General features: G+C 46.6%; 1 protein-coding gene across 1 annotated transcript in view; it reads right to left on the bottom strand.

Moving 5' to 3' along the window:
• Nucleotides 1-23761, bottom strand: part of LOC144500847 (VPS10 domain-containing receptor SorCS1-like) — an 868860-nt gene that overhangs the window by 50225 nt on the left and 794874 nt on the right. Inside the window, exons 19-21 of the mRNA XM_078224322.1 lie at nucleotides 8067-8253; nucleotides 4876-5009; nucleotides 3210-3333 (exon numbers count right to left, since the gene is read on the bottom strand). Of these exons, the coding sequence (XP_078080448.1) occupies nucleotides 3210-3333; nucleotides 4876-5009; nucleotides 8067-8253 (445 nt within the window). The remainder of the gene's footprint in view (nucleotides 1-3209; nucleotides 3334-4875; nucleotides 5010-8066; nucleotides 8254-23761) is intronic.

The following is a 23761-nucleotide window of genomic DNA, read 5'->3' as shown; positions in this document are numbered from 1 at the left end:
AGCAGTATGTTCCCTCTAAGCTGCGCAGTCACGCAGCCACTGTGGCAAGTCAAAGGTTTCTGTGCAGGAAACAGACAAGTCATAGAGTCCCTACAGTGCAGAAGGAGGCCATTTGGCCCATCAAGTCTGCACTGACCACAATCCCACCCAGGTCCTATTCCTGTAATCCCACACATTTACCCCGCTAATCTCCTGACACTAGGGGCAATTTAGCATGGCCAATCAACATAACTCACACATCTTTGGAGTGTGGGAAGAAGCAGGAGCACCCAGAGGAAACCCACGCAGACACGGGGAGAACATGCATGCTCCACACAGACAGTGACCCGAGGCCAGAATTGAACCTGGGTCCCTGGCACTGTGAGGCAGCAGTGCTAACCACTGTGCCACTGTGCCACTTCAGTGCTGTCCCATGGAGGCGGGGGGGGGGGGGAGGGGAGTGCGTACACTCCAAAAAAAATTCGAGGGTATGGGGATCCAATGTCTTGGACTGCTGCAAACATGGCAGTTTGGTACTAGTCCTGTCAGCCATTACAGAGGGAAGTTTAAGAATCAACTATATTGCTGTGCACCTGAAGTCACATACAGGACAGACCAAGTGATGACTAGAGGATTTCCTTCTCTAAGGAGCATGAGTGAACTAGATTGGTTTTCACAGTAATCTGGTATGTTTTTTAGTCACAACTACTACACCTTTCACATGGGTTTTTAATTCCAGATTTATTTCATTATCCAAATGTTAAATTCTCTAGCTGCTGTGGTGGGATTTGAACTCATGGCCAGAAATTTCAAGCTCCCCCCCCCCACCCATACCCCTCACCAACTCACCCTCCCCCTGGCGGATTTTCCCACAGCAGGAATGTCTCGCTATCGCCCTCCAGTGGGATCTTCTGGTCCGAGTCTACAACAAATTGCATGACTGCCCATCCCGCCGCTGAGGAACCCACAATGGAGGTTGGCTTCAGCGGGATTGGAAGATACCACCAGTGGGAAGGGCTGAAAAATCCCACCCCATGTCTCCATGGATCATGGGTCAAATAACCTAACCATGATTCTACCATACATTGTCCTGTACGGCAAAGATGTTTTAAAAATTTGTTCATGTGATGTGGGCATTGCTAGCTGAGTTGGCATTTACTGCCCATCGCTAATTGCCCTTGCACTTGCTAGTGTCAACCACATTGCTGTGGGTCTGGAGTCACATGTAGGCCAAACCTGGTAAGGATGGCAGATTTCCTTCCCTAAAGCACATTAATGAACAATGTGGGTTTTTTATGACAACGAATTCATGGTCATCATTAGAATTTTAATTCCAGGTGGTTATTGAATTCAAATTTCACTATCTGCTGTGGTGGGATTCAAATCCGGGTCCCCGGAGGATTATTCTCACTCTACTGGATTACCATTCCAATGACAATGCCACTACACCACCAACCCCCCAGATTGCTGGTGTAAGTATGGCAGTAGGGGGGGGGGGACTGCCACAGATCCAAGTGACCTGGCAGCCATCCTTAGCAATGTTCGGACGTGTCAGCCTCAGGGTGAGTTCCGAATGATGTTGCTGCCTCTGTTTGGGAGCTTATCCCAAGGTGAAGGGAGAATAGCACGCTGCTGGAGGACTCGAACATCTGCACGAGCTTGAGAGGGCTGGGCAGCATTCCCAATTGTGTCCTGACTGCTGTTTCCACGAGCAAACTGTAAACTCAGCAAGAACGGAAATAACAGTGAATCCTCCCTTTCCATCAAAGTGTCAGCTGCGACTGTTCAAAGTTACTTCTATCATTCCTATTCCGCAGCGACGGCTAGACAGCTGTTTGATACAGATGTGAGCGAGGTTCAGCATTACGGAGGGCACAATGACAGAAATTATAATCCGCAATGTCAAACAACCACTACCTAACTCCATGCAATCTGTTTTTTTTTAAAGTTTATTTACTTGTGTCACAAATAGGCTTACATTAACACTGCAATGAAGTTACTGTGAAAATCCCCTTGTTGCCACACTCCGGCACCTGTTCGGGTACATTGAGAGTAATGACTGGGACTTTTTTCCCTGGAGCGTACGAGACTTGGGGTGATCTTATAGAAGTCTATAAAATAATGAGGGGCATACATAAGGTAGATAGTCAACACCTTTTCCCAAAGGTAGGGGAATCTAAAACTAGAGGGCATACGTTTAAGGTGAGAGGGGAGAGATACAAAAGGATCCGGAGGGACAATTGTTTCACTCAGAGGGTGGAGGGTGTCTGGAACAAGCTGCCAGAGGCAGTAGTAGAGGCGGGTACAATTTTGTCTTTTAAAAAGCATTTAGACAGTTACATGGGTCAGATGGGTATAGAGGGATATGCGTCAAATGTGGGCAATTGGGAATATCTTAGTGGTAAAAACTGGCCGGCATGGACAAGTTGTGCTGAAGGGCCCGTTTCCATGCTGTAAACCTCCATGACCCTATGACTGAGGGAGAATTTAGCATGGCCAAAGCACCGAACAAGCGCACCTTTCGGACTGTGGGAGGAAACCGGAGCACCCAGAGGAAACCCACGCAGACACGGGGAGAATGTGTGAACTCCACACAGACAGTGACCCAAGCCTGGAATCGAACCCGGATCCTTGGCACTGTGAGGCAGCAGTGCTAACCACTGTGCCACCGTGCCGCCCCATCTGCTAGCCCATATTTGTGGAGATGCCGGCGTTGGACTGGGGTGAGCACAGTAAGAAGTCTCACAACACCAGGTTAAAGTCCAACAGGTTTATTTGGTAGCAAATTTATTTGCTACCAAATAAACCTGTTGGACTTTAACCTGGTGTTGTGAGACTTCTTACTGAGCCCATATTTGGGCAGATGATTCCGGCGTCCGACAAAAGTTACAGCAGAAAACCCGACCAACGTTAAAATGATTTGGCAAAAAAAAAAGGGGTCCTTTGCCCTGTATTTTCCCCCCTGGCCTGCCTGAAATTTTGGCAGCATTGAGAGATAAATCTTCCTTTGGTAATTCTTGTTCCAGAAGGAAGTAAGAGGGGGATGATGTGAAGCAATTGTTAATTTATATTTTTGTCCAACGACGAAGGGAATTTCTATAATAGTGAAGAGACCACAGGGGATAAAATGAGCGTGGAGAAGTGTTGAACTATCGAAAGAAGTATTTCTTTGCTATGCGCCTATTGCATCCGTAATGGCATCCATAAAACAGTGTGCTTTTTGCTCTCACCAAATACAGCTATACTCTTTATGTCTTGCAGGATAGAATTCCCGGCAGACACCTGCACCGTGACACTACATATCCCCTCTGTGGAGAATGTAAAGGAGACGTTCTCCTCCAGGGTAATGATGGGCTGCAATAAACAACAAGAAATGAGAAAGATCAGCATAATGGAACAGGAATTGAAGAAAACACCATGAGCTGATCTATGCCACGAAGCATACAGCAAGGAGGATGTTATAATGCACTAAAACCTACAAGGTGATAGTAGGCCATTTACTGTTATTAACACAATATCACAGTGGCTTGCCTCTTCAATGCAACTCTTGCAAGCGGTACACCTGAAGGACATAAAATGGAAAGTCGCAGTTTGACCTATTTTAAACAGTCAGCTCTTCCTTTGGTTGCCAAATCTCATTTATACAGCAAAGCTCTCAAAGCTCTTATCAGCCTGAATGACAGACACAGGTGTACATTTAGACACAGAATAACTGACAGGGGTAATGGAGAGAGTCCTGACACATCTCTTGAATAAAGACATTTAGGCAACTCGCTCCATCGAATGTGGGACTGGATGCTCAGACACACAGTGGACAGAACACCTTTTCCCCGTGATGTTCAGATGAGGTCTAATGTTGGCGTGAAGCAGAGCAGAGGAGAAGAACAAATCTCTACCATTTTTGCAGCTCCTCAGCTTGGACAGTCAGGATTGTCTATCCTAATTCCATTTCTTCTGTCCTTTTCTCTCTTGCCTTCTCTATAATCTCCTCATCTAGATCCTTTTCAAATGGCGCAATTGTCTCTGCCGCAAGAAAGGTTGTTATTTTATTCTTTCACGAGATGTGAACTTTGCTCCAGCAATCATTGCCCGTCCCTAATTGCCCTTGAGAAATTGGTGGTGAGCCAAGCCCTTGTACTGTCACAACCATTGCCGTTTTGGTACAGTTGAGTAACCTGCGAGACCATTTCAAAGTCAACCACGTTGTTGTGGATCTGCAGTCACATACCAGACCAGGCCAAGATAAGTAAGGTAGGTTCCCTTCCCTGAAAGACATGCGTGAACTATCTGAGCTTTTCCATGGTCAGCGTTATTAACACTAGCTTTTGACTCTGGGTTTGTTTAATTTGCGGAATTCAAATTCCCCAGCTACCATGGCAGGGTTTGAACTAATGGACGGTATTTTATGGCCTCGCTCATCCCGAAAACGTAAAATCCCACCCGAGGTCCATGGACCTTCCTATGCTCTGCCCCTCGCCTGCTCCGATTCCTGTGGTGGACGGGGCAGTAAGATTCTGGCCAATGTCCCTGGATCGATAGTCTAGGCCTCAGGGTTACTAGACCAGTAAAATAACCAGTATATGACCATATAACTAAGAGACAGGAGTTTAGAACAGGCATAGGTCATTCAACATCTCAAGTCTGCATCTCCATTCATTGGTATCATGGCTGATCTTCTACCTAAGCTGCACTTGTGTATTCTATCGTCATATTCTTCCATTCCTTAGTGTCCAAAAATCTACTGATCTTATTCTTGAATGTACTCAATGTTTGAGCGACCATAGTTCCATGAGGTAGAGAAGTCCTGAGATAACAGGCTGTGGTGGCATCTGACTGCTATCTAATTGCCAGGTAGCCATGTGCTGGGTGTTAAAGCTCCCAGTAATGTTCACTAACCTCGGTCTTGTTTTCGAGCCACCAGAAGTAGGTGAGTGTACCAGCGGGACTGGGCCATACTACTGCAGTCATATTCACCACCTGATTGGTGATCGCCACGTAAGGTAACGTTAAATGCACATGTTCAATGTGACCTGGGGGGGAAGGGAAGGAGACAAAATATCTTAAGATCCTCTCATTGATTCTGCACCAAGTTTTACAACAGCAATCGGAAGGTAATGTAACATAGAAACATAGAAAATAGGAACAAGAGTAGGCCATTCGGCCCTTCGAGCCTGCTCCGCCATTCATTTTGATCATGGCTGATCTTCAAACTCAATATCCTGATCCCCCCTTCCCCCCGCCCCCCCAATTCCCTTGATTCCCTTAGCCCCAAGAGCTATATCTAAGTTCTTCTCGAAATCAGACAACGTTTTGACCTCAACTACATTCTGTAGTGGTGAATTCCACACATTCACCACCCTCTGGGTGAAGGAATTTCCCCTCACCTCAATCCTAAAAGATTTACCTCTTATCCTCAAACTCTGACCCTAGTTATGGATTCCCCTACCATTGGGAACATTCTTTCTGAATCTACCCTGTCTAACCCTGTTAGAATTTTATACGTTTCTATGAGCTCCCCTCTCACTCTTCTAAATGTTAGTGAATACAATCCTAACTGACTTAGTCCCTCGTCATATGACAGACCTGCCATCCCAGGAATCAGCCTGGTAAACTTTCACAGTACTCCCTCTATAGCAAGGACATCCTTGTTCAGATAAGGACAATAAAACTACACACAATACTCCAGATGTGGCCTCACCAATGTTCTGTGCAATTACAGTAAAACATCCTTATCCCTATATGCAAATCCTCTCGCTATGAAGGCCAATGTACCATTTGCCTTCTTTACTGCCTGCTGCACCTGCGCGCTTACTTTCGCTAACTGATGCATGAGGACTCCAAGGTCTCGCTGTGTATCCACCTCACTCAATTTACACCTATGTGACAAAACTAAAAGTGATCAGAATATTGCTCTTTCTTTTGGTGCGGTGTCTTTTGCGCTCATGAAGCTGAGAGAAGTTGACTTAAAATTATTGCAAATTCTAGGGATGCACAGCAAGTCTGCTAGCCTCCATAAAAAAAAACAAGAATCAAAATTGACTGTCTGGAATATTAAGCTGCCTGGTCACTTTCAGGGGTTTGCAGTTTTGTTGTGCATTGCCGTGCATTTCTTTGTTTTGGACAGATATCAAACACTGCGAGAGTTAGATGGAGCACTAACTGCTGCAACACCTCCAGCTCTATTTCCGAGGAGCGGCACGGTGGCACAGTGGTTAGCACTGCTGCCTCACAATGCCAGGGACCGGGTTCGATTCCTGACTTGAGTGACTGCCTGTGTGGAGTTTGCATGTTCTCCCCATGTCCGCGTGGGCTTTCTCTAGGTGCTTCAGTTTCCTCTCACACTCCATAGGTGTGCAGGTTAGGTGCATTGGCCATGCTAAATTGACCCTTGGTGCCCACAATGCACAGGTTAGAGGGATTAGCGGGCTAAATATGTGGGGTTACAGGGGTAAGACTTAGGCGGGATTGTTGTTGGTGCAAGGCTCGATGGGCCAAATGGCCTCCTTCTGCACTGTAAAGTTTCTATGATTTCTCTGACTGCCCTCCAGGGGAGCGGTGTGACAGCTCCATTTCCCAAACTGCCCATTCCTGCAGTCTCTGTCGAGCGAGACTGAGGAACTGTAACCCTGGTTGGTTATTGCCAACATTGCGCCCACATGCCCGCCAGGTCCTCAGCGACAGAGAACCAACTCAGCATGGGGACAGGCGACCACCATTGCCGCCCCGGGTACTTCTCTGGCACTGACCCAGTCCCCGTGTCTTCTGGATAGGTCGTGGGTGAAGGGGTACGGGATCGGTCCCTTTTCTTCCTTGGCCAAGGATGCTTCCCTGATTTCCCTCAGGGGGCCCACATTGACCTATTTGGAGACTTGTACCACTCAACAACAAAGACTTGTATGTTACCTTTGACGCAGTAAACCACCCCTGAGCACTTTGTGGAGAGGAGATATCAAAACAGGGGAAGTATGTTTTAAGGAGCATTCCTAAAGGAGAAGGGAGAGGTAAAGATGCAGGGGAGATCACCAGAGCTTCGGGCATAGGCAACTAATGCACCATAGAAAGCACCCTTTCTGGTTGCGTCACAGCTTGGTATGACTCCTGCTCTGTCCAAGACCGCAGGAAACTACAATGGGTCATGAACGAAGCCCAGTCCATTAAGCAAACCAGCCTCCCATCCATTGACTCTCTGTACATTTCCTGCTGCCTCGGAAAAGCAGCCAGTATAATTAAAGACCTTACGCACCCCGAACATTCTCTTTTCCACATTCTTCCATTGGGAAAAAGATACAAAAGTCTGAGGACACTTACCAACCAACTCAAGAACAGCTTCTTCCCTGCTGCCAATCAGATTTTTGAATGGACCTACCTCGCATTAAGTTGATCTTTCTCTACACCCTAGCTATGCCTGGAACAGTATGGGGATAGGGCCTGGAAGGGATCGATGTTGGTGCAGGCTCGATGGGCCGAATGGCCTCCTCCTGCACTGCAGGGATTCTATGAATGTGAAAAACTCACTAAGCCATGATCACCAATAGGCAGACAGTGAGCTCAGTAAGCTGGTGGCTTATTCCACTGGATTTAAATGCAATCACAATTTTATTTCAGAACATGTTCAAAAACCCCTATTAAAGTCTACTTAAAATTACAGATTGTCAGAGACAAAATCACAGAACATTTAATCAAAGTCACAGGCTATCTTGCCTTATAATACACAACACAGACTGACAAATTACATTCAGTCAGATGCAATTTAAATATCAATGTTATTAATGTTATTCTATTAAACGTTAAGTAGTCCTGTGTCATAGCTTCACCAGGTTGATACCTCGTTGTTAGGTATACCTGGTGCTATGGAATCTAAGGGGTGGGACCCACATGATGAAGGAGCAGTGCTCCAAAAGCTCGTGATTCCAAATAAACCTGTTGAACTTTAACCTGGTGTCGTGAGACTTCTTACTATGGAATCTAAAGCACAGAAACTGGCCACTTGACCCAGTTAATCTAAACCGGTCTTCAAGCACTATGCTGACATTCCTGTGTATTTCTAGCATTTGCACTTTCTGTGGCATGTTTTTATCTTGACCTACACGTTACATGCAGGAAGAGGATGGCTTGGGTGGATCCCAGACTGTTCCATGCTTGAGCGACGACGCGATAGATTCCACCGTGCTTGTAGATGTGTTTGATCCCTCCTTCAACTGAGCTGAGGTTAGAGTAGGTTACTGCAGTCCCATCTCCAAATTCCATCTGTAAACTGGTCCTCGGAACGTCTCCCTGTGTCAATGTAATAGGCAGGTTCAATGAGCTGTTCAATACAAATTGACTCTCCCTACAACGTACTCTCAAAGCAATGACTTCTTGTAATTTAACAAGCACAAACTTGCAAATCCCACCACCAGCAATCAGCGTGTGAATTAAAATTATAGAGGATTTTCAGCATAGCAACAGGCCATTCAGCCCAACAAGTCAATGCTGGTCTTTACACTCTCTATGTATCTCCACCCATCTTACACTTTCGCAACCTTTTACCCAATCCCTTCTAACTCATGCGCTTATCTAACTTTCCCTTAACTACGGCGTGGTGGCACAGTGGTTAGCACTGCTGCCTCACAGCAGTGAGGGACCCGGGTTCGATTCCTTGGGTCACTGTCTGTGTGAAGTTTGCACATTCTCCCCACGTCTGCTTGGGTTTCTTTCGGGTGCTCCAGTTTCCTCCCACAGTCCAGAAATGTACAGATTAGGTGGATTGGCCATGCTAAATTGCCTCTTAGCGTCAGGGGGACTAACTAGGTAAATGCATGGGATTATGGGAATAGGGCCTAGGTGGGGCTGTGGTCGGTGCAGACCCGGTGGGCCGAATGGCCTCCTTCTGCACTGTAGGATTCTATCTATTCAGCTTCATTTAGACAGGTTATTAATGCAATTAAAAACTTTTAGGTTGAATCAATTTAATAACAATTATAACATGATAATCTCAGCTTTCTTAGCGTACAAATCATTTTAGACCTTGAAAGTAAAATTAAACTCTTAGCTAATCAAAATGCACTTGAAGAATGATGTTCACATTAAGAAGGGCTCTTCAAAGAGGTTGGGCAGAATGATGAGGGACTTAATGTGTGAAGACAGATTGAAATTATGGGATGGTCAAAAGCACAGCAACGGAGGCTGGTTTTGTGGATGGTCAACAAGGCAAGGTGGAGATAAAGAAAGACATGTACTTACCTAAACCGTTATCATTTCCCTCCCAAAGCTTTTCATATCCAATGTGTTACTTGGGAAATTTATAATTGAAGCCAAAAATTGGCAAGTTACTCAAAGCTCTATTCAGTGAATACATTGTCGGGTGAAGCTCTGACCAATGTGACTTAGAAGCCGAGACTGGTGCGGCCTTTTGGCACAGTGGTTAGCACTGCTGCCTCACAGCGCCAGGGACCCGCGTTCAATTCCGGCCTTGGGTGACTGCCCGTGTGGAGTTTGCCTGTTCTCCCCTTGTCTGCGTGGGTTTCCTCCGGGCGCTCCGGTTTCCTTCCACACTCCAAAGTTGTCCAGGTTAGGTGGATTGGCCATGCTAAATTGTCCCTTAGTGTCCCAAGATGTGTAGGTTAGATGGATTAGCCATGGTAAGTGTATGTGGGTTGCGGGGAAAGGGCAGGGGAGAGGGACTGGGTAAGATACTCTGTCAGAGAGTCAGTGCAGTCTTGATGCCGAATGGCCTTCTTTTGCACTGTAGGGATTCTATGATTCCATGAAGCCACCAGAATGAATGGCAATCCTAAGTTTGTGCATCTCAGATAGGGTGCCAGTTGGAGAGTGACATGTAACCTGAGTATCCTTGGGAAAGGGAGATGAAAGTTATCAAAGGTTACTGCATGTCATACAGTAATAGAGCAACACAGCATGAAAACAGGCCCTTCAGCCCAACTGGTCCATGCCAACCATGGTTCCCCCACAGCTAGTCCCAATTGCCCACGTTTGGCTTATATCTGTTTAATCCTTTCCCATCCATGTACTTATCCAAATATTTTTTAAATGTTGCTATTGTACCTGCCTCAACCACTTTCTCTGGCAGCTCATTCCATTCACGCACCACCCTCTGCGTGAAGAAGTTGCCCCTCAGATCCCTTTTAAATCTTTCCCCTCTTACCTTAAACCTACGCCCGCTAGTTTTCAATTCCCCTTCCCTGGGAAAGAAGACTATGGCTGGAATTATACTGTCGTGTCCGCCACGGGAATCGGAGCAGGCGAAGGGCAGACTATGGAAAGGTCCATTGACCTCGTGCGGGATTTTAGGGTTTCGGTACAAGTGAGGCCGTAAAATCCCGCCCCATGTGCGTTCATCCTATCTCTGCTCCTCATGATTTTATACACCTCAATAAGGTCACCTCCCATTCTCCTATGTTCCAAGGAATAAAGTCCTAGCTTGGCCAACCGCCCCCGATAACACAGGCCCACTAATCCAATGTGACCCTATTCCATTGGCATAAGTGTGTGGATGTGGGTTAGGAGTGATTCTCCCTTGGCTGTCAAACCATTCAGCCCCCTGATTGAACAAGCTACTGGACCTCAATGCGAAGGCTTGCACATGAAGAACAGTTGGGTGTCTAGATGGTACCTGTGGAATCTACTCAGCATAAATCCAGGGAAAGTTGGAGAAAGAGAAACCAAACAAAATAAACCCACAGTTTTACTTCCTCTCCAAACATTTCACTCAAACTGTTCAATTCTTAAATATAATTATATAAATAATAGCTTGATGCTATCCATGTATGCATCAAGCACTACCAGTTAATCATGTTATGTCAAATAGTGACACTTGTATAATTCAGCACCAGAGAATGGGACAGATAATACTCGTATCTGCTGAGAAAGCGATGGCTCTTGCATAGAAATGATGTATTGGAAACCATGATTTATGAATTAGGTAAGTTGCTAATGACCTACACCCGTGCCTTGACTACCAGAGGCAGCCAGCAGTGAAGGAATTCGTGCTTGGCTCAGTGAGTGACAGAGGCAGGAGCGGGATAGAATAGAATGCAGTGGGGAAAGGGGAAGAAGAGGCTTTGAGGGACACTGGAATTGGAGAAGCAAAGAAGTGGGTGAGAAGAGGGAGGAGAACAGGGACAAAAAGGTGGTGGTTGAAGAGGAACGAGGAGAAGGTGACAAGGAGGAAGTAGCTGTGGAGCAGGAGGGAAAGGTGGGGGGATGGGGGGGAAACATGAGGAGGAACACACACAGTGTGATGACTTCAGCCAGGGTAATGAGGTTGGCTTGCTAGAGTATGAACTGCCTGATGAGCCCTAATCGATGGTTAAATCAGGGAGCCTCATGCTCCCTATTTAAAGCAGGTGTGTCAGACTCCCAGCCTGCATTCAGCAGGGAGCAACTGGAGAGCTGGCTGTGTACAGATGTATGGTGTAAATAAAGTAACTTAGTGACGGGACTTTTCGCCTCCGTGGAGTTATTACACACAGTCAGCTCTGAGTGATGATGGCAGTTTGCCCCTGACTCACAAAGATCCAAAAACCTGAAACTTTATTCGCCAGCCACAGCTATGCTTTCGCAGCTCTTTAGTTTGTCCTTGCACTTTGTCATTTTAGTCAGTAAATAATGAAATGATGCGACTGGCCACACATCGCCTCATCGCCATTGGAGTAGTGCAAATCTAAAACTGATTTGAATCAAAGCAATTTAATTGTAATTAGGAGGTCACCCTTCACAGTGTCAGCTACCCTTTAAAATAAAATTCCAACAGGTGCAACCAAACAGCCTGCCTCCTCGTAAATGTGCAATTTGAAGTTCAGGAATTAGTCAAGTTTTAAAACTTGAATTTTCCGCTATTCTTAATTTACTTCAGTTATCTTATCTACACTTGAAAGGATTATTTTCATGGCTTTCATGATTTCTATTAAAGATGCAGCATGCCAGTGCTGATCAGTGGAATATTTGCCTATTTAGCTATCCCAGAGACAATCTTGTATACTTCTGTGTCAGATTCTGTATCATGGGCGGCATGGTGGCACCGTGGTTAGCATTGCTGCCTCACAGCGCCAGGGACCCGGGTTCAATTCCGGCCTTGGGTGGCTGCCTATGTGGAGTTTGCACACTCTCCCCGTGTCTGCATGGGTTTCCTCCGGTTTCCTCCCACATTCCAATGATGTGCCGGTTAGGTTGATTGGCCATGCTAAATTTCCCCTTAGTGTCCCAAGATGTGTAGGTTAAGGGGATTAGCAAGGTAAATACCTGGGGTTATGGGGATAAAGTCTGCGTGGGATTGTTGTCAGTGCAGGCTCGAATGGCCTCCTTCTGCACTGTAGGGATACTACGCTGCTATACAGTAATGGTTGGATCCTCCTGAGGCTGTATAATCTCCATGGCCAATAATCAGCTCAGACAATCAGAAAGAGATCCCAACAAATCACATGGAACAAAGGTCACCCATCTAGTCTGGAGGGGAGATCGGAGGGCCGCCATGTGGGACTGCTCCTAGCTGGGCCAAGCCAAAGTGACCATCAACAGATCCAGGCAGTGGTCAATTGACTCAACTGCCTGCCCCTATTTTTGCGATCATGTCCACATCAAGATATCCTTAGTGAGGGAGCATGGTGTCCGTCCTTACATTTTGGTCTTTTTGTGAGCTGTGGACATTGGGGATCGGAGCCCATTGTCACTCTTGGGTATTTCACTCTAATCTGAATAGCTAAGTTTCTGATAAAGTTTTGAGGGGTCCGTCGTTACAGTAAATTAGTGGTGTCCCTTTCAAATGGGGCCCTTGGTTCCTCTTTAATGGCAACCTTTAAGTTGGATCGCAAGAAATGTAAAGGCGCTCAACTTCTATAAGGTCATCCCCACCCTAGACAAGACCAACACATACTCTGAGAGGGAAAACTAAGCCGGGGTTTGATATATTTCTGCAGGAATTTATCAAACTACATGCAGATAACATTGAATAAAGAAGGATGGAATGAACAAGTGGTTATGTGACAGAGTAGTTCTGCCAAAGGGCAGTGCAATTGCCAAGTGCTGTAAACATGATAAATAATTCTTGATCACAACACATGATGACACCTGACCATTCATCATTGTTCTTTGTGCACTTTGCAAAGAAAAGCAAAATGTTGTGAAGGAAATTATTTTTGCTGACTGACTTGTGGAACTTTTGATGCAGTTCACAGTACAGAGGCAGGCCATTCTGGCCATCATGCCTGTGTTAGCTCTTTGAAAGAGCTATTTGAATAGTCATACTTGCCCTCTCTATCCCTGCAAACCTTTGCTTTTCAAGCATTCCTTTTCCCATATACTTCACATCAACAGGATCTGCCCCACACCTGGGAGGATATGACAGGAAACTTTCTTTGGAATTCAAAAATAAAACTTGATTAAGCTGACCCAACCATTGACATATCTTCAGCTGCACAAAGAAAGAATTTGTAAAACTGGTAATATCTGAGCAGGAGGAGGCCATCTAGCCCCTCAAGCCTGCTCCGCCATTCAATAAGATCATGGCTGATCTGATAGTGGGTTCAGTTCCACTTACCCGCCCGCGTTTTTGGGGAAAAGATAGAATTATTTGGAAAGCGGGATTTGAAAATTCCAAAAATGCAAAAGGGATTAGGGGGTACATTCAGAAGACAGGCAAACAATTGGGGAAAGCTGTTGCATAACATCACGAAAAAGGGCAGCAAAAAAATGAGTTTGACCCGAAACGTTAACCCTGTTTCCTTCCACACAGATGCTGCCAGACCTGCTGAGTTTCCCCAGCACCTTATGTTCTGATTTCAGCAAAATATGGGCGGCACGGTAGCACAGTGGTTAGCACTGCTGCTTCACAGCTCCAGGGAGCTGGGTTCGATTCCCAGCTCAGGTCACTGTCTGTGTGGAGTTAGCACATTCTCCCTGTGTCTGTGTGGGTTTGCTCCGGTTTTTTCCCACAGTCCAAAGATGTGCGGGTTAGGTTGATTGGCCATTCTAAATTGCCCCTTAGTGTCCCAGGATGCATAGGTTAGAGGGATTAGTGGGTAAATATGTAGGATAGGGTCTGGGTGGGATTGCGGTCGGTGCAGACTCGATGGGCTGAATGGCCTTTTTCTGCACTGTAGGATTCTATGTAATGGTTTTCAGATCATCACATTGAATTCACAGCTCAGAAACAGGCCACTTGGGGCAACACGGTGGCACAGTGGTTAGCAACCCGGGTTCAATTCCGGCCTCCGGTCACTGCCTGTGTGGAGTTGTCCCCGTGTCCGCGTGGGTTTCCTCCTGGTGCTCCAGTTCCTCCCACAGTCCAAACATGTGCGGGTTACGTTAATTGGCCACACTAAATTAACCCTAATGTCAGGGGGATTAGCAGGATATATATGAGGGGATACGGGAATAGGGCCTGGGTGGGATTGTGGTCAGTGCAGACTTGCTCATAAGAACATAAGAAATAGGAGCAGGAGTAGGCCATCTAGCCCCTCAAGCCTGCTCCGCCATTCAATAAGATCATGGCTGATCTGATAGTGGGTTCAGTTCCACTTACCCGCCCGCTCCCCATAACCCTTAATTCCCTTAATGGTTAAAAATCTATTTATCTGTGACTTAAACACATTTAACGAGGTAGCCTCTACTGCTTCATTGGGCAGAGAATTCCAAAGATTCACTACCCTCTGGGAGAAGAAGTTCCTCCTCAACTCTGTTCTAAATTGACTCCCCCGTATTTTGAGGCTATGCCTTCTAGTTCTTGTTTCCATTGTAAGTGGAAATAACCTCGCTGCTTCTACCCTGTCTAGCCCCTTCATTGTCTTATATGTCTCTATAAGATCTCCCCTCAACCTTCTAAACTCCAATGAGTACAGGCCCAGTCTATTCAATCTCTCCTCATAAGCTAACTCCCTCATCTCCGGAATCAACCTGGTGAACCTTCTCTGTACCCCCTCCAAAGCTAATATATCCTTTCTTAAATGCTCCTTCTGCACTGTAACGATTCTATGACCCATTCATGCTGGTCTTTATGTCCTGCACTAACCCCGACTCACCTCTCCTCATTTATTCGTATCAACACAACCTTCTATTCTTTATCCCTCATGTGCTTATCTAGTTTTCCCGTAAAAATATCCATGCCATCGCCTGTTTTAATGAGTTCCACATTCTAACGGCTCTCAGATAAAGAGGAACATCCTGAATTCTTTACTAAGTTTATTGGAGCAATCTATTCGGGGCGGCACGGTGGCACTGCTGCCTCACAGCACCAGGGATCCAGGTTGAATTCTGGCCTCAGGTCACTGTCTGTGTGGAGTTTCTCCCCGTGTCTGCGTGGGTTTCCTCCGGGTGCTCCGGTTTCCTCCCATAGTCCAAAGATGTGCGGGATAGGTGGATTAGCCATGCTCAATTGACCCTTAGTGTCATGGGGACGAGCAGGGTAAATATGTGGGGTTATGGGGATAAGGCCTGGGTTGGGATTGCTGTCCGTGCAGGCTCGATGGGCCAAATGGTCTCCTTCTGCACTGTAGGGATTCTATGGTTCCACCGCGAAGAAAAGAGTCAGAAATATTTGCGTATCTGATGTCCAGGAATAACCTTTCTTGTGGGGTTTCTTTAAGGCCCCAGCTCAGGAAATGCCATAAATATCCAAATCCCAGAGGGATCTTGAGTCTCTCACATGACTAAAGAGAACACAATGTGTTGAAGAATAGTCTCGCTGCCACCTAACACAAAGCTTTTAGACTGATTCACCTAATTAGTGCAGTATACTCAGGTAATTACTTTCAATGAAGCCAGCAAAGCAGAACCAGGGGACATAAATGGAAATTGGTGTAAAGTAGGTTTAAAACAGATATTGGACAAATGTATTTGCTGAAGAAATTTCAATAATCTATCAGGGGAGCAGTAGAGGCAAAAACATTTAAAATATAGCTGGGGAGATCCTTTCTGACCCAGGATTTTTTTATTTAATTCTGCATACCGAAAGGTGATTTGAATGCTTTATTGTGCTTTAGCGATTTCCCTTGTGGCATTGTCATTGGTTTGTGTGGTGAACCATCGTTGGTTCCCACTGGATAGTACTGAGCCAGGGGCTGGCCAGTACTACAAGGATGTACATATGTTACTGTTGGGTTGTGCTACTTGTTGCTGTTGGGGTTAGGGTGGGGTTGTTACACCTTTGTACTGTAGTGTTGTGGTACATCCCAGTCGGGCTCCGCCTCCTGGGAGAGGTATAAAGGTCCCTGCTCTGGCCGGGACCCCTTCAGTCTGGGATCGTGTATATAATTATTGGCTGCTTCATTACAGTAAATAAAAGCCTTTATTTCCCGAGCATCTCGCCTCGTGTATGATAACGCGCATCAGTTTGTTATGAATATTTCTACCACCCACTCCTCTTCCAAATTTGGGAATGGATCCAACACATCTCAATGACGTTAATGTCTATCGCAACCCTTTCAAAAGCCGGCTGCATACAAGGAGATAAATTGTTTGCTTATCTCAGGTGCAGGGTTTGAGTACGGCGATTAAATTAAGTTTGGATGGACCAAAATGAGTCCCCGAGGCGTAGATGCAGTCTGCAGATTCACCTGCTGGGATGAGTTTAATCTTCCTCTCCATTCATTTCATATTTTATAGAAGACAGCGATTTAGATTCATTTAGAGCGTTCATCGCTATAAAACACTTCAAGGCACTTCAAAGCAGTGTTTTACAGAATTTGACACCACGCTAACAAGGAGAATGTCAGGTCAAATTGGTCAAGGGTAAGGTTCTAAGGATGACCTTAGCAGGGAGGCGCTGGCCAAGTGGTATTATCAGCAGACTGTTAATCCAAAAACCAAAAGAGAAAATGCTGGAAAATCTCAGCAGGTTTGGCAGCATCTGTAAGGAGAGAAAAGAGCTGACGTTTCGAGTCCAGATGATCCTTTGTCAAAGCTCTGTGCTCGAAACGTCAGCTCTTTTCTCTCCTTACAGATGCTGCCAGACCCGCTGAGATTTTCCAGCATTTTCTCTTTTGGGTTCAGATTCCAGTATCCGGAGTAATTTGCTTTTATCCAATGTTAATCCGGAAACTCAGCTAATGTGCTGGAGACCCGGGTTTGAATCCAGCTAAGCCGGTGATTTTTAAAAATTCACATCCTTGTTTGCAAATCTGTCCTGGGCCTCATCCTTCCCACCGTACCTCTGTAATCGGGCGGCACGGTAGCACAGTGGTTAGCACTGCTGCTTCACAGCTCCAGGGACCTGGGTTCGATTCCCGGCTCGGGTCACTGTCTGTGCGGAGTTTGCACATTCTCCCTGTGTCTGTGTGGGTTTCCTCCGGGTGCTCCGGTTTCCTCCCACAGTCCAAAGATGTGCAGGTTAGGTTGATTGGCCAAGCTAAATTACCCCTTAGTGTCCCGGGATGCATAGATTAGAGGGATTAGCGGGTAAATATGAGGGTTAGAGAGATTAGCAGGTAAATATGTAGGGATTATGGGGATAGGGCCTGGGTGGGATTGTTGTTGGTGCAGACTCGATGGGCTGAATGGCCTCTTTCTGTACAACAGGGGTTCTATGGTTCCAATCTCCTCCAGCCTCAGAAACCTCCAAGATCTCCCTGTTTCTCCAATTCTGGCCAATCGCACATCCCCGATTTGAGTCACATTTGCAAATGGTGGAATTTGAATTCAATAAAGAAAATCTGGAATTAAGGATCTACTAATGACCCTGAAACCATTGTTGGATTGTCAGAAAAACCCATCTGGTTCACTAATGCCCTTTAGGGAAGGAAATCTGCCGTCCTTACCTGGTCTGGCCTACATGTGACTCCAGAGCCACAGCAATGTGGGTGACTCTCAACTGCCCTCTGAAAAAGGGGAACTAGGGAAGGGCAATAAATGCTGGCCAGCCAGCAATGCCCATATCCCATGAATGAATAAAAAAAACCTTAAATAAGGATAAAACAGTTAAAGGTTTGGGGGGGGGGGGGGGGGTGGGTGAGGTATTCCAAAGCTTAGGGCTTGGCAGTAAAAGGTACACACTGCCATTGGTGGAGTGATTCAAATCGGGGATGTGTGATCTGCCAGAATTGGAGAAACATGGAGATTTTGGAGGGTTTTGGGGCTGGAGGAGATTACAGGGGTACGGAAATCATAGAATCATAGAAACCCTACAGTGCAGAAGGAGGCCATTCGGCCCATCGAGTCTGCACCGACCACAATCCCACCCAGGCCCTACCCCCACATATTTACCCGCTAATCCACGCATCTCAGGGGCAATTTTAACCTGGCCAATCAACCTAACCCGCACATCTTTGGACTGTGGGAGGAAACCGGAGCACCCGGAGGAAACCCACGCAAACACGAGGAGAATGTGCAAACTCCACACGGACAGTGACCCGAGCTGGGAAGCGAACCCGGGACCCTGGAGCTGTGAAGCAGCAGTGCTAACCACTGTGCTACCGTGCCGCCCTTCTGCACTGTAGAGGGAGGCATGAGGTTCAGGAGGGATTTGCAAACAATGATGCGAATTTTGAAAATCATCTGCTTAGCTGGAGTCCAATACAGGTCAGCGAGCACAGGGGCAATGGGCGAATGGGACTTGGTTTTAGTGGGGACATTTGCCGTAGAGTTTTGGATGGCCTCAGTTTTATTGAGTGGAGAATATGGGAGGCTGGCCAGAATTGCATTGGCACCAACAATTCTAGGCATAACAGAGGCATAGATAAGAAGATGAATCAATGTGGGGGCAGATTCAGGTGATTCAGTCATGGTGATGGCATGAACATGTGGTGAGAAGCTAGCTCAGTGTCAAGCATGACACAGAGATTGCAAACAGTCTGATTCAGGCACAGACGGTTGCCAAGGAGAGAGATGAAGTCAGTGGTCATGGAATTAAGAACGGAGATTGTGGAGAGGACCAAAGGCAACGGGGGCGATTTTTGTGCCTGTGTTTTCCACGAGCATGCATGGACACATGGGTGCAAAATCACAGAATCCCTACAGTGCAGAAGGAGGCCATTCGGCCCAAGGGGTCTGCACCGACTCTCCGACTCATCCCACCCCCACCCTATCCCCAAAATGCCAGATATTTACCCTGCTAATCCCTTTAACCTACACATCTTGCGACACTAAGGGACAATTTAGCATGGCCAATCCACTGAGCCAGCAGGTCTTTCGGACTATAGGAGGAAACCGGAGCGCCCGGAGGAAACCCACGCAGACGCGGGGAGAACATGCAAACCCGACAGACACTCACCCAAGGGCAGGAATCGAACCCAGGTCCCTGGCACTGTGAGGCAGCAGTGCTAACCACTGTGCCACCGTGCAGCCCTTCTTTGCACTGCTTGTTGGAGGTGAAGGTGGAGGAGACGAGGGAGATGGATTTATGAAGACGGTTTTAAAAACAACTGCAACAATCCCACAGCACAACGGTTCAGAGAGTGAGGCTTTGTTTCCTTTTATTGTTTCAGGCTCCATTTAAAATATGGATTAACTATCAACAGGGGATCCAGCTGTTTGGAGAGCCTCCTGATTGTAAGTCGATTTGTTTGGACAAGGTAGGCTGCTGCTTTATGGACATTGCATGTAGCTTGGTGCAATTTCCCACAGGGAGTAATGACATTTCCAGTCTGGTGGACCCAAACAGCAGTGACTGCATTCCAAAAAAAAGACTTTATTTGACGTAAAATGCTTTGGGATATCCTGAGGTCACCAGAGGTGTCACAGAGAGACAAATGCTTTTTTGCAAAGGTGTCACACAACTTAACTATTTCTGTAATGATTCCCATCTTTATTTTGAAGTCAACAGAGCATACACGTCCATAGAAAATGCTGCACCCCTTAACATTCCCACCGACCCGTGTCAATGGTACAGCACCCTCCCCCAAACAACATTGATTTATGATAGATTTGAGTTAAGTTGGAAAGATAAATGTAGATGAGGACCATAAGGTGCATGAAATGCCACCATGGTTGGCAAGGGTAGGACAGAAGGCAAAATTAAACTAGAAACAGGCTGTACCAAGGGCAGCAAGGTGGCACAGTGGTTAGCACTGCTGCCTCACAGCGCCAGGGACCCGGGTTCAATTCCTGGCTTAGATCACTGTGTGTGTGGAGTCTGCACGTTCTCCCCGTGTCTGCGTGGGTTTCCTCCGGGTGCTCTGGTTTCCTCCCACAGTCTCAATGACCTGCTGGTTAGGTGCATTGACCATGCAAAATTCTCCCTCAGTGTTACCTGAACAGGTGCTGAAGTGTGGCGACTATTTTCACAGTAACTTCATTGCAGTGTTTATGTCAGCCCACTTGTGACAATAATAATAAATGAGATTGGCTTTTTAAGGCTTTAGATTGGGACTGGGGGCAGTGAGTACTTTATTTTAGATCATTATTTCTTCTTGGATGCTGGGGGCCAGATAACATTTATTACCCATTCACTGGTTGTCCTCTAAGCATTAAGAATGAGGCACTTGATCGGAAACACTGACATGTATTCACATATGGATGGCAGGTTGCTTGCCCTGAGGGATATTAGTGAACACTTTGGGTTTTTACAACCATGCTTCAGCTTTCATTACCCTGGCGCCAGAGGGGCAGATTTATTGAATTCAATGTTGCAAGTTGCTATTGTTGAATTTGATAAGATTTTTTTCTACATTACTAGGACAATACCACAGCCACTATTGACTGTTGCACCCAACTACAGTTAGAGTTGGAGACATTGAGCTCAACTCATTGGAGATATGAGAAAGTGGGTAGGGAGGAATAGATGCAATGACTTAGAGGATAAGAGGATTGAAATTGGAGCTTTTGGGATAAAGTCTTACTGAAGTAGAAATTGGGAGGGGGAGGAAGGGGGAAGGGGTGTTGCCAACTCAAAAGTAAATTGTTCCACCAAAGCAAAAAGGAAGACGTGATCATAAAATCATAGAATCCCTACAGTGCAGAAGGAGGCTAGCCGGCCCATCGAATCTGCACCAACAACAATCCCACCCAGGCCCGATCCTGTAACCCCATACATTTACCCATTAATCCCTCTAACCTACACATCCCAGGACACTAAGGGGCAATTTAGCTTGGTTAATCCACCTAACCTGCACATCTTTTGGACTGTGGGAGGAAACCGGAGCACCCGGAGGAAACTCACGCAAACACGGGGAGAATGTGCAAACTCCACGCAGACAGTGACCCAAGCCAGGAATCAAATCTGGGTTCCTGGAGCTGTGAAGCAGCAGTGCGAATCACTGTGCCACCCTGCTGCCCCACTGTGCCACCGTGCCGCGCCGAAAATAATTATGCACTTTCAGAAACTTTATTTTAAGGGACTTATTTCATGATCTTCAAGAGCTGCATGTTTGCAGCTAATTCTCAAATACTTCTGCCGAGGAGAACCCCTGCCCCTGGGGTGACACCCCACTTTGAATCCCGATTGGTCACCCAGACCAGGTGACCCTTACTCTGCTGTGTTGCCCTTAAAGGGACAATCGTCACAGATGGTCTGCACTTATTTAGCACTTTCCATGTGTTCAAGGTGTCCAAAAGTACTTTTACCATCAATTACATCCTTTTGAAGTGCACTCGTTATAATGGAAGGAATGCTGCAGTTGATTTTGCACATAGGGTGCCACCCTGAACAGTAATGTGCTAATGACCACATAATCCTTCTTTTCATTGACGTTGGTTAAGAAATAAATATCAGGCAGGATTCCAGGGCGAACCTCCGAGTCCTGCTTTCAAATAGTGCCACGCCAACCTGAAAGAGTGGACCCGGGCCTCGGTGTAAACATCCCGTCCAAAAGACATCAGCCCCCTCAGTACTGCACTAAAGTGTTAGCATAGATGTTACACTATAAAGGCTGCGTGTATGGGATTTGAACCCACAACCTTCTGATTGCAAGGCAAGAATGCAACCCATTGAGTCACAGCTGATGCTAGGGCCCTTAACTGTGAAATGATGTAAAACAAATATCGCTGCCAGTAAAATCACAATAACACTTCAACTCATGTCAGGTGGCCTGGCAGTCGATTCCTATTCTCTATTGCTACATGCTGTGAGAGAAAAGTCAATTTACAAAATGGAATGAAATGGCCCCCAGGAACTCCACAATTTTAGATCATAATGTTGTTTGTGATGTGCTTTGAGGATATAACAGACCTCCGAGTTCAGACCATACTGTAAAACTGCTCGATGCTCACTTACGTATCCCACCATACATTGCATTGAACTTATTCCTCAATGACAAGCCTCTCGTGAGTAAGTCACAATGCGCAACACCGCTGTGCATGTATCATTCCATTTTAATTACACAGCGGCTGTCGGCACTGACCACAACAGCTGCTATTGTCACGGAATGAAACAATCCTGCGGTATAGTTCGACAGGATGAAACAGATGGCCTCCTGGATGGCTCGATGAATGAAAGCACTGCATCGTACCATGCAGAAGCATCCCAGACTGAGCCTGCATTCTGGGAGCTGATCTCATCTTGGGGAGTGAGTGCCCCCAGGCTTGGAAAATGGAGAATTGAAGCTTAATGCTCATGCTTCTGTCACTATTCAGTTGCCTCAACTGTAAAATGCCCACGTGAGTGTCAGATGAGAAACCCATCAAGTTTGGCAGTGATCCAGTGATCCTACACTCCCCGTCCCCCTCTTAGAATCATAGAATCTGTACAGTGCAGAAAGAGGCCATTCGGCCCATCAGGCCTGCACCGATCACAATCCCAACTAGGCCCTATCCCCATAACTCCAAGCATTTACCCTGCTAATCCCCCTGACACCAAGGGACAATTCAGCATGGCCAATAAAACTAACTCGCACATCTTTGGAGTGTGGGAGGAAACCGGAGCACCCGCAAGAAACCCACGCAGACACGGGGAGAACGTGCAAACTCCACACTGACACCCAAGGCCAGAATTGAACCCGGGTCCCTGGCGCTGTGAGGCAGCAGTGCTAACCATGGTGCCCCATGCAACCTACAGGACAGATACAAGGACCAGGTGGGAAGTTTATTTATTAGTGTCACAAGTAGGCTTACATTAACACTACAATGAAGTTACTGTGAAAATCCCCTAGTCGCCATACTCTGCCGCCTGTTTGGGTACACTGAGGGAGAATTTAGCATGGCCAACGCAACTAACTAGCACGTCTTTTGGACTGTGGGAGGAAACTGGAGCACCGAGGCAACCCATGGGGAGAATGTGCAAACTCCACACAGACAGTGACCCAAGCTGGGAATCAAATCTGGGCCCCTGGCGCTGTGAGGCAGCAGTGCTAACCACATTGCCACACTAGGTATGGAGTGACTCCCCTCTGTTCAACCTTCTCGGTTGGTGACAACAAAGGGGTGGAATTTTCACATTCTGCCTGTGGCGGGTTTGGTGAGGGGCAGAAGTGGAGAATCCAATGGGAGCTGAAAAGGTGGAAAGCCTCCAGCATTAAAACAGCTTGCAATTCTCCCAGTGGCAGGTTAACGGTGGGTCAGTTCTCCTACTGCCTAATGGTGTGAGCGCCATTTGCATCTCATGAATGTTCATTAAAACAGCTGATCACTGAAACCTCACCAGGCCTTCCAGCCTTGCGTCACATCTGGGTGAAATCACATTGGCCTCAAACCCAACTGCTAAAGAGTGACATGCACAAGGAGGACCTCAGTCTGCTCGAGACCTCAGGGTGAGTGCAATATAGTCCATCTGTCATGGCGCTGTGCCGCTCCTGTTGCGCTGACTGTCACTCTGCTGGGTCAGACTGGTTTGTGCCCTCCAGCTCCATGCCCAGTTGGCCGTTATTGACAGCATTGTGCTATGGGACTCATGGACGCTTCACCCCAATGATCCGAGGTGGGG

Source organism: Mustelus asterias, chromosome 11 (genome assembly GCF_964213995.1).
Source record: "Mustelus asterias chromosome 11, sMusAst1.hap1.1, whole genome shotgun sequence".
Lineage (NCBI taxonomy): Eukaryota > Metazoa > Chordata > Chondrichthyes > Carcharhiniformes > Triakidae > Mustelus > Mustelus asterias.
Note: the sequence above shows the minus strand (reverse complement) of the source record. Positions and strands in the feature narration are given on the sequence as shown.